The sequence below is a fragment of the Crocuta crocuta genome, unplaced genomic scaffold, assembly GCF_008692635.1.
Source record: "Crocuta crocuta isolate KB4526 unplaced genomic scaffold, BGI_CrCroc_1.0 scaffold340, whole genome shotgun sequence".
NCBI classification, from domain to species: Eukaryota; Metazoa; Chordata; class Mammalia; order Carnivora; family Hyaenidae; genus Crocuta; species Crocuta crocuta.
In genome coordinates, this window is record NW_027530642.1 from 3,039,529 (window position 1) to 3,051,015 (window position 11,487).

Consider the following 11,487-nt stretch of genomic DNA (forward strand, 5'->3'; position numbering starts at 1 on the left):
AAATTGGTCTTGACTCCACAGACAGTGCCTGCCTCCCAACACCATTCGCTGTGTTCTCCTCTGGGGGTATAAGGAAGAGGAGAGTGTTCGCCCCTGACCCAGGCAGGAAGACCAGTGCTCCCACAGCCCCCCCGCCCCCCCCAGGCCCCAGGGCCAACCCCAGCAATGGCTGCGGGATGCCAGGGAACGCAGCGCCCACTCGTGGACTCTCGGACTCACGTAGGAGGAAAGCGTCCTTGGCGATCCTAACATCAAAGGGAAGCCTAGGGTTGGTGCTAATCTCGTAAGGGAGGGCCCTGCGTCAGCAGGCAGCAGTATCTGGGTAGGATTTAATCCCCGGGCTTTGTTTTCCTTGGCTCTACTGTTGTGCTTGCCCTCTGACAACCGGCACTGATTTCCCCATTTACACTAGCGATCGTTTCCTTTGCAAAGAACTCTGAGTAAAACACAGTGGATGAAAACTACGTTTTAAAGCTTCCTTAATGATCCTGATCTGGAGGCTTCTCTTCAGCAGTGATGCATGTGAGTCAAATTTCATGGTTTGCAAAAATGCTTTTACATACGCTTTTGTTTGGTAAACACTTTTAGGAATAAACATATGCATTCCACTCTTTCTATAGCCCTCCGTTAAACGACGCCGTATGTATGATTCCAGCTCTAATTCTCGTTTGAGAAGTTTTGCGGAGGCCCTGGTACTGACATCAACATTTCTGAGTGAAAAATCAGGTCTGGATTCAAAGGCAGAGAGGCAACACTGCCCAGCGCCCAGCCCTGTGCTTCACAGTCACTGGGCCTCGCCCCCTATAGGTATGTTTCTGAGCTCCACACGCCAGACGCAAAATCCCTCTATACCTGACCCTTCAATATAACTTTCAGGGCCGCTTTCGTCTGGCAAAGCAATTAATAAAATCAGCCGGCCCAGGAGAGGGATCGGCAGCACTGGGAGATGCAGCCGGCAATGTCACGCTGGGGTACCCCAAGGTCCGAAGGTGGCGAGGCCCTGCCCTTACGTGCCCGGCACCCCCCGCCCTACCTTCACGTCCTCCACCTTCATGCGTGTGCCCTCCTTGCCCACAAAGATGTCATCGATGTCCACCAGGATGTAGCGGTCCAGAGGCAGCGAGAGGCGCTTGCCGGTGAGGAAGGCCACGGCATCGACAAAGACGAGCTTGTGCAGCCAGAAGTTGAGGTTGTTGCCAAACAGCACGCGCTGGATGCCGTCATGAAGGCCCAGGTCCTGGACCACGGTGGCGTGCAGCGCGGCGTGCAGCCCGGCATCCGCGCCCAGGTGCGGGATGGACTCGGAGGAGCGCGTCTTGGCCAGCAGCACGGGCTCGTAGGTGGAGTGGTTGGACTGGAACACGGTCCAGTCCTCGCCGGGCAGCACGCCCTTCTCCACCTCGCTGGGCCGCGTCACGTAGAGCAGCGGGGACTTGGGGTTGATGCTGCAGTCCTTCAGGCCCAGGTTTGAGTGCAGGAACAGGGGGAAGCCTTTGAGCTGGGCGCTCAGCAGGCTGTTCTCGTTGGCCTGTGGGCAGAGTGGGGGGGAGGGGCAGAGTCATCAGATCCGGAGCCCCTGAGGGACCACAGGGTCTCAGGTGGGGACTGATAACAGTAGTGTCAACAGCATTGTCTAACATTTGTCCAACATTTGTGGAGGCCTGGTGCTAACCGAGCTGTGCAAACCCGGCCCCACCCATCACAATAATATACTGGCTAACACGCATGACGTGCTTACCAAAGCCAGGAACCCAGTTCATGTGCTTGGCATGCAGTGACGCCGTTAATCCTCACAGTGACCCCATGAGGGAGGCGTTCCCATCTTACAGACGGGGAAACTAAGGTCCAGAGAGTCTACGTAACTTGCCCAAAATCACACAGAGAAAAGTCCAGCAGGTGCGAGCCCAGACTCTGCCAGCAGACTGCCTGGCCTTGGGCAAGTCATGTAACCTCTGGGCCTCCGTGTCGTCTGCTGTAAAATGTGGCTGACAATGGCGAACACCCCATGGTGAGGTAGGGGGCGATTCTGGTGAAGTGCTCAGGACGGGGCCCGCAGCATCACCGAGTGCTCAGTCAGTCCTCGTACCAGCCTCAGGAGGCTTTATTATCCCACTTCATGGGTGGGGAAACTGAGGTTCTGAGGGGAGGCTGCCCTCAGTCACACAGGGGCAGGAGGAGGCACAATGACCCAGCCGGAGGGGCTGCCCTGCAGCCCTTACAGCACTGGCCACCAGGCTCCTCTGCCTGGGGTTTCCACACTGGCTTTTGTCACAGAGTCCTCTACTCAGGAAAAATAAATCTTAGGTGGGTGCCAATGCTGATGAGGTCAAAGAGGAGGTGTCTGCTGGGGGTGCAGGAGCAGACGGTCTGCCCCATGGCATTCCCAATCCTCCATGTACCTAGCACCCGAGCCCCCCACCACAGGAGTCCAGCTTCTGGCCTCCCTTCTTCTCCCAGGACCTGGCGCTGCCCGGCTGCCTAAGGTCTGCAGACAGTGCCCATGGCACCCCCCGCCCTTCCCAAGACTCACGTGCCATCCCTCCCCTTCCCAGCCACCCGCTTCTGGATATGGTACAATTCGTCCTTGTCCCTGTGCCAATTCAATTCTCTATTCTTGACCCAACAAACTCCTGTTCATCCCTCAAAACCCAATGCAAATGCCCTCTTCTTTACACTGGCCTCCCTGGGACCAGGCTGGAGCCTCACCGGCAGCACATTCACCTCAGCTGCTGCGTTGTCTGTTCAGGGTCTCTGTCCCACCAGTCTGCCCTCTCAAAGGCAGGAGCTGTATCATTTCCACCTTTGGAGCCCTGGTGCCCCAAACAGGCTTGACACCCAGTGGGAGCAAACACATGTTTTATGAGTTAACTGGATTTTTAAAAAGAATAGAAAGGAGGGGTGCCTGGGTGGCTCAGGTGGTTAGGTCTCCAACTCTTGATTTTGGCTCAGGTCTTGATCTCGCGGTTTGTGAGTTCGAGGCCCATAGGCTCTGGGCTGACGGCGTGGAGCCTGTTTGAGATTCTCCCTCTTTCTCTGCCCCTTGCTGCTCCACTCTCTGTCTCTCTGAAGATAAACTTTTATAACTAATTAACTAAATAACCTAACTAACTAAATAAAATAAAATAAATAGAATAAAAAGGAACAGACACATCCCGAGTGCCTGGAACAGGACAGGTTTTCAGTATGGATTTCATTTGTTTGTTCCATAACTATTCACTGTGCCAGGTACTATGTTATGTGCCAGGGATACAGTAAGGAAAAACAGATGTGGCTCCTGCCCTCATGAACCTTAAAGTCAAGCAGGGAAGAGAGACAGCAATCAAAATCGCAGAAATAAGTATAAAACTTCAGTGTGGCACATGGTACCCAGAAGAAGTTCATGGTTCTGGAAGAGACAATAACTGGCCATAGTCAGCTGGCTCGAGGAAGACTTCCCAGAGAAGGGACTTTTGAACTGAGATTTAAAGAATGAGTAAGTATCAACCAGTGGGAAAGCTGGGGTTACATTCAAAGAACAGCAAGTGCAAAGGCCCTGAGGAAGGCGAGGACTCAAGGAATAGCAAGAGGCCAGCAGAGTGATCAAGAGGGAGAGGAGGAAAAGAGACAGGAAGGTCACCTGGGGCGAGATCTGAGGACCCTGGAGGCTTGAAGTGGCCGTGGAGGCCATCAAAGACTCTATCAAAGGGTTTGGAACAGAGGGATGACAGGTTCCAATCTGCATTTTAAAAAGACCCATCTGGCTGCTGTGTGGAGAATGAGCGGGGTGGGGCACAGCGAAGGGCACCAAATGAGGTGACAGGGAAAGGTAGGGCGGTACAGAGGACCACCCAGGAGTGCTGGCCAGGGAGCACTGCACAAGGACATTCAGCTGAGGACCCCGAGCAAGCAAGCGTGTGTCCCAGGTGGAGCTGCCTCTCCCCCGAGGGTGTCTTTTGCTAATATCCGCCATGCAGAAAAGCTTTTTTTCTAATTCCCACAAAGGCTCTGCAGGGCTCTGGCCTTGTAATTGTGCATTCAATTCTCCACATACCAGGAGTGCTTGCCCACACCCCACCCTGTCCTGAGCCAACCTGGAGTGTTGAGACCCAGCGCAGAGTCCCACCCTGACAGGCCACTCCGCCCAGCCCCAGGTCCACAGGATCCCTAAGCCAGCACTGGCCAGCTACTTGGGCCTTGTGGGGGCAAAGGCAGTGGGGCCTACTGACATTTCAGGCCCTGTCTGTCACCTGCTGTCGCCTGGGAGGCCACACTGGACCACAGGCACTGGGAGATCCCATTTCAAAGCCCCGTTCCTGAGCTGACTGCCAGGCGCTGGGCAGCTCGGCCAGCTGCCCAGCTGGGAGACATCGAGGAAGAGAGAGAGCCAAGCTGCTGATCATCCACCCCAGTGGGCAACAAAAGAATGGAGAGTAAGCCTCAGCATCACTGAGGCTGACCCATACTGCAGGCTTCAGCCCACCACAGGAGGGTACCCCCCTGCTCGCGTGCACTGGGGACCACTCAGGAGTCACCAAATCTCCCTGGGGAGTCATCAGGTAGAGGGATGAAGGGCCCTGCCCTGGGACTTGGGAGGCCTAACACAGACTCGGATGGTAATAGCTGGATAACTTTGGGACGCACCGCTTTGTGCATCTCAGGTCCCCACATCTGTCCATCCGTTTGCTCGGATAGACTCACCTGTGGCTGGGTAGGGAGGCCTGAGTGTGGCTTTCAAATCCTGGCCCTGACTGACTCAGCTACGTTACTCCAGACAGCCATTTCACTTGCTGAGCCCCAGTTTCTTACGTGAAAACAAAGTGCCGGCTTCACAGGGCGGTTGTGAGAATTACACGCGGTAAGGCTTGCAAAGCAATGAGTTCAGTGTGCGGCTCATAAGGACGCAACGAGAGAGGCTGGGTAGCCTTATCACTCCTCTGCTGGGATGTGCTCAGCCCCAGGGACCCTGGAACCCCGAGGTGGAGACACACAGTGGCAGCGGCAGGAACCAGGGCTCCCAACCTCAAGGACCTGCTCGGGGCGCAAGTCAGAGCCACAAGGCGGACAAAGGCGACCACCACAGCAAACGGAGCTGGTGGATGACAAGGAGATGACAAAGCGTGGCAGCTGCCATTTACTGGGTGGCAGAGGGTGCGACCTACTGTCGTCATCGACATGGCCCAGTGAGGCAGGGGCTGTGACGGGCCCCCCTTTACAGATGGGCTGAATATCCTGCCTGAGGTCGCTCTGCTTGGAAATGACAGAAAGGTTTGAACCAGGGTCTGGACTTTCCAGTTCCTGCTCTTGCCCTGCCCTGGGAACCCAGCACCAGTGGGAACTGGAAAGGAAGAGTCTCCAGACGGCTGGTGTCCACGAACCCTCTGGGTCTGCGAGCCGGGTGCACAGCACTGCGGGGGGCCTCGTGGAAAGAGCCAAAAGACGGAGCTTGGCCACCAGAGGGCTCCATTTGAGCAGAAAGTTCTAGGCCTCCACTTCAGACCAAGGAGGGGTCGTTCTTGCACAATATGGTAGGAAGAACGCGGAGACTGGACTTTCCAGTGACCCCGCAGTAGGACTGGGCGCGTGTCCCCGCTCCCCAGGCCTCATGTGCACCTTCTGTGAAGAAGAACTGGGGCGAGATAGAACCCGAGCGCTGGCACAACTGAGCCCCCTGCCTGGTCCCCAGAGACGACGGGAGCTCTGTGCGCTGACGTGATTTCTGCTACATAAATGCCATTTGAGGTCCTGGACTCCTCACACAGTGGTTAAGACTACAGTCTCTCCAACCGGGCTGCCTGGGTTCAAATCCTCGATCTGGACTCATTAGAGAGATGATTAGTCACATTTCTTCGCCCCTCTTTGCCTCAGTTTTCTCTTCTCTTAAATCAGGATGATAGCCACCTGCTTCAGAGGACAGTTGATGGGTGTTCTTTGAGTTCATTCACAGAGAGCCCATGGATGGTGCATGGTTCTGGGTCAGCACTCAATAAATGTCGGCCATTGAGACGTTTTCCAGCCCTGGGGCTCTGAATCAAACTTAATGAAGTTCATGGCAGGGAATGGAAGAGTCGGGGGAGGGGGGGGCGGAGCAGACAATGAAGGGAGTCTGAGGTTACGCCACTGTAAAACCAGAAAGCAGGCCAGCGTTTCCTAGAGGCTGCTCTTTGAAATAAAGGGCTTTGTGATCAAGCCAGCTGGGGAACAAACCTCACCAGGTTGCTCTACTGCAGGACTTCTAAGGGCCTTCAATTTCTTGGCCCACAAAACCTTTTTGAGTGGCAGAGCAGCCTGCTGCATTAATGCATGAAAGGCCATGCCAGGAGGACCCCTCCCCTGGGTCAGGCTCCTCCCTACCCCGAGCACAGGGCCCAGTGCACACGGACATATAGGCCACCGTCAGCGGATATGGGCCGTTTCTGACCCACTCCTCCTCCTCTCCCAGCTTCCACCAAGCAAGAGCCTGCTTCAGGACCTGCCACTTCTGTTGGGAAGGCCCTCAAGACCTGTCTCCTCTGTCAAAAAGGCCCTCTGCACAGACAGCTCTGTGGCTCCTTGCCTCACTTCCTTCCAGTGCTTTGTCAAGGACAAACTTCCTGGCCATTCCGTCAGAAAGGGCGTCAAGTGCCCATGCTCCTCACACCCCATGCCCTTTCCCAGCTTTATTCCTTCTTGTACTTGTCACCACCTGCCACTTGGTATGTGTATTTGTTCATTGTCTGCCACCCACCCCACCCCACTGCACTGAAATGTCAGCTCCATGACGGCAGTGAAGGACCGCACGCTCTGATCACCACTGTGTCCCCAGTGCCTAGCGAAGGGCCTGGAACACAGTAAGTGCTCTGTAGAAATGTGCTGAATGAAGAGATGCATGTCCCCACGCACCTCCCTAGAGTCTCTACCGCCCATCTTGAAGGGGAGAGTTCTCTGGCCAGAGCGTCTAGATTCCCCATCCAGCTGTCCCCAACTTCCTCCTCCCTACAGGCAGCTTCTCCACGCACATGCAGCAAGGACTCTGATCCCAGCAGTCATTCTCAGTGTCCCCACAGAGCCCAGGGCGGCTCACCTGCCCGCCGGGATTTCTTTCTCCTCTTTCCTCCAATGCAAAATGGCCCTGTTCGGGAGGTGTGTAAACGCCACAGCCCGCCACAGCGAAGAGGAAAGAGCACAGGATCCGGAGCCCAGACTGTCTTAAGTCTGCCTTCAAATCCTGGCTCTCCCACTTCCAGGCTACTTAGCCTCAGATACATAAGCCTCTGGAGCCTCGGTTTGCCCTTCTGCAAAATGAGGACACACCCCAGCTCTTAGGAGGACTGCCAGGACATTCAAGGGACCTCGCCTCTCCCAGCTCACACGCGTTCCCGGGGCTTCCTTTGGGCAAGCGCCTGCTGTGTGCCAGGTCCCATGCAATCCCTTGCCACGTGCTCCTAAGAAAAGCTAATACTTAAAAAGCACTTATTAGACACCAGGCACTCTGTGCTCTGAGCGCTTTACATACACTCACCCACTGGCCCTTCATGACAATCCTGGGAGGTAGGGGCTACCATTATACCCATTATACAGATTAAAAATGCCAGACACTCAGCCATCGAGGGTCGACGCGGGCTCCAGACTCAGCCAGAGCCCTTACCTGCTGGGGCACCGCCGACCCCCGCTGCCCCCCCTGCTGCCCTCCCCGGCCACGTACCTTGAAGAAGCCGATGATGCCCACGCCATAGGCCACGCAGTACTTGTCCAGCAGCTCCCGGTTCCAGGCGTCCAGGTTGACGTACTTGAGGATGTTCTCATAAATGATGAGGGCGAAGCGGCCGCGGCCCTTGTCGGTGAGCGTGGGCATGTCGCCCTTGCCCGGCGCGATCTCCGTGCGGTACTTGAAGCGGCTGGACTCCAGGATGGCCACGACCTCCTGGCCCAGCTGGGAGTAGAGGCTCTCCACAAACACCAGCACCAGCGGGTCCGTGCGGGAGGGGGCGGCCGCCTGCACCNNNGAGGCCGGCTCCAGGCCCCGCTTCCAGCCATACAGGTAGTAGGCCGACACGAAGACGCTGAACAGGCAGAAGACGAAGAGTAGGAAAAGGACAGCCTGCGGGGACACGTGCCGACACAGCCTGCGGAGGCGCGCCAGGGCGGGCATCCTGGCCGCCCCCGGGCCCCACGCAGGAGGGGAGAGCAGTCGTCCCCCGACCACCCAATTCACAGTCACTCAGCAAGCGCGGCCCTCAGCGGGCAGCAGGAGTGGAGGATCCGGGCGCCCGGCCCTTCCTCCCAGCCAGGGGCACAGTCCGCAGGCCGGTCGCGCTCCTTCCTTCCTCCGCGCGCCTTTATGTCACCATGGCAAACCCCCACGTGGTCCTGTGCACAGCAGAAGTGGCCCCAGGGCGTCAGGGCCTCCTGGGGGGGCTGGGCAGTGGGCCGGAGGACGCAGGGCAGGCCCGGGGGTGCCACATGCCGCTCGCTCAGTGGGGCCCCCAGGGCCAACGCTGTGGAGAGGACAGAGAGCCAGAGGTGAGAAGTCCGCTGGGTGTGGACACACGGCCCCGACCTAGGTGGGCCCAACCCAGGGGCTGCTGTCCAGCCTGGCTCCAGGAGTTCACACAAGCTGTCTCGGCCTCAGTTTTCCTCGTGGTGAAACGGTTGACAACAGTACCTGCCTCACCAGAGGCTCAGGGATGAGGTCCTTGAGCCTAATGCGCATAATGTGCAGAAATCACCTAGAGCCACACCAAGCATATGGTGTCCACAGGGGTGGTGTTTGTTATAATTACACGAGTCCAACGCTAGAGCTGGCAAACTCCAGAGGCAGGGAGGACAGACTGAAACAAACATGCGCAAGGCCTGGGAGCCCGAGGTGGGGTTCTGAATCCCGGCTGAACACCACGTCCTCACCCACACAGCGCCTCCCCGCCCATTTCTCTGTCTGCATGGGCCGAGCGGCCTTATCAGGCAGCCAGGACTTGGGGTTCCTGGGTCTCTCTCAGCCCCCTCCCCTGCCCAGAGCCTCCACCTGTATTAATCTCCCTGCAGAGTAAATGAAAACCCACACTCACTAATCTAAGGCCCCAGTTTCCTCACCCCAAACAGCAGCCCCTATCACGGCCCTCCAGTCTCCCTTGAACAGTGGAAACAGCTGCTGAAAGCCAGCAGGAGAGAGATGGGGAAGAGGACAGGGGCAGGAGGGGTGACGGTCTGGGCTGACAGAGCCAGGGAGTGAACATAAGCCTTAGACCTGCACTTGGAGGGGAAGGTCTTAAAAAATCCTTCCCGGGCCCAAGACTACACGGTGCCCTGGGTGGGGGCACAGCATACCAGAGTCCGGACAATTGCACTTCTAGGAACTTATCTCAGAGGTTGTAATTGCAGAGGTGTGTAATGATTTCCCCACAAGAAGACAAATCCCAGTGCTATTTACAGTAGCAAATACCCAACAATGGGGGATTGTCCTTAGCAATTATAAAGCAAGCATTAGATAGAAGCCCAGGCAGCCACTTACAACATTCACAGTACGTGGAAGAAAAGACAGTTACTGACATAGAAATATGATTACCATACAAGTTGTTAAGGCAGAAAACATTTATTAGACACTACGCATGGGCATATTTCTGTTGAAAATTGTTATGCAGAAGCCAGAAGCTGGTACTAAATCCGAACAAACAAACAAACAAAAAGCCAAAATGTTAACAATGATTATCACAATGATTATCTCTGAATGATTTTTATTTTCTTCTGTTTCCTAAATTTTCTATAATACTCATTTACCAGTTTTGTGAAAATAAGAAATGGTTTTGTTTTAGTTTTTTTTATGTTCATTTTTGAGAGAGAGAGAGAGCGAGAGAGAGAGAGCAAGCAGGGGAGGGGCAGAGACAGAAAGGGAGACACAGAATCTGAAGCAAGCTCCAGGCTCTGAGCTGTCAGCGCAGAGCCCGATGCAGGGCTCGAACTCACCAACTGTGACATCACGGCCTGAGCCAAAAATCAGATGCTTAATCAACTGAGCCACCCAGGTGCCCCAGAAAAACAAATGTTTTTAAAAGATGTGCTCAGGGGCGCCTCAGTGGCTCAGTTGGTTGAGCGATGGACTCTTGATTTAGGCTCAGGTCATGATCCCAGGGTTGTGGGGTTGGGAGCCACGTGGGGCTTCGTGCTACTTGAGAGTCTTTCTCACACTCCCTAGCCCCTCCCCCACTCTCACACTCTCATAGATAGATAGACAGATAGATAGATAGATAAGAAAAGATGTGCTCAAAAGCAAGAGGCAGGAGTATGAAATGAGGAAGTGTCTAGGCCACCACTGTTGCTCCCAGCTCTGCCAATGACATGCTGTGTGACCCAGAGCACACCCTAACCCCTCTCTGGGCTTCCTGCCTGTTAGAGAGGGGCTTGGGCCAGATGCGCTCTGGGGCTCTTCCACCTCTGATATTCTCTAACTCAGTCCCAGTCCTACTCTGTGCCAGCACCACAGGGAACTGAAGGCAGCCACGAAAACAGGTGCCAACAATGCAGGGGGTGAGTGTAATAGTGGGGGAAAGGTGTTTGAGAGAACTCAGGGACACACAACTACCCTTGAAGGGGAGGGGGCGAATCAAGGAAGGCTTCCTGGGGGAAGTGGTTCCTGAACTGACCAGAAGAACAAGCGCAGTTGACCAGGGGTAGGAATGGGGAGAAGCAAGTGCCTCAGCCTGGAGATAAGGGACTGTGCAAAGCTTTCCAGCAACTCCTTGCAACTCCAGCTGAGCAGGGCGAGAAGGAACAGGTTTCCTGGGCGGAGGCTGGAGGGCTGGGGTAACAGTCCTGTTTATTTCCAGGTTGCAACGGTCTCCTTTTTCCCACTGATAAGGGCAGCTCTTTGCCCTGGGGCCACAGCGAGCCCAGCCTCTTGGCCTGGGGCCAGGACCTGAGCACAGTGGGTGGGGAAGGACAGCTGTCCGACACCTGCCTGCCACGCCTGGGGGCACCTGCCCACTCCGGCCACTCAACTGCACTTCCCCTGCAGGCCTGGGTGCTGTGGTCACTGGCCCTTAGTCTACCGCATTAACAGACTCTCAGCGCGTGTGCTAACGATGCAAGCAACAGACTCAGGCACCTAGGGATCAGAGACACCTGTGGGAATCTGACATTTTCCCATAAAAAATATGCATAGCTGCTGGAAAATCCTGTAACAGTTTCAAGGAATCCAGACCCCATATCCATGGACCTGAAGTCCGACGGAAAGAGAGCCTTATGGTTGCACGCAGACCGGAAGTGGGCGGCTTCATTCACACCTGAGCGCAGCCGCCCAGCAGCTGTGTGATCTTGGGCAAGCTACTTATCTTCTCTGTGCCCCCAGTCTCCGTACCTGTAAAACAGCAAAGTTGGACATGCTCTTGTGGCTGTGAACAGCAAATGAGTTGACACACTGAAAGCACACAGGCCATGCCTGGCGCACAGCCCTGAATAAGGGTTAGCGGCTCTTACCGCGCACTCCTGTCCCTTCCTGAATGCAGGCACAGTGTGGATATGACTGAGCCTGATCAGACC

General features: G+C 55.6%; 1 protein-coding gene across 1 annotated transcript in view; it reads right to left on the minus strand.

Annotated features, from left to right (window-relative positions):
- Positions 1-11,275, minus strand: part of NDST1 (N-deacetylase and N-sulfotransferase 1) — a 33,879-nt gene extending 22,604 nt beyond the window's left edge. Inside the window, exons 1-3 of the mRNA XM_077769003.1 lie at positions 11,165-11,275; positions 7,661-8,453; positions 1,034-1,528 (exon numbers count right to left, since the gene is read on the minus strand). Of these exons, the coding sequence (XP_077625129.1) occupies positions 1,034-1,528; positions 7,661-8,107 (942 nt within the window). The 5' untranslated portion in view covers positions 8,108-8,453; positions 11,165-11,275. The remainder of the gene's footprint in view (positions 1-1,033; positions 1,529-7,660; positions 8,454-11,164) is intronic.
- Between the last annotated feature and the right edge of the window lie 212 nt (positions 11,276-11,487).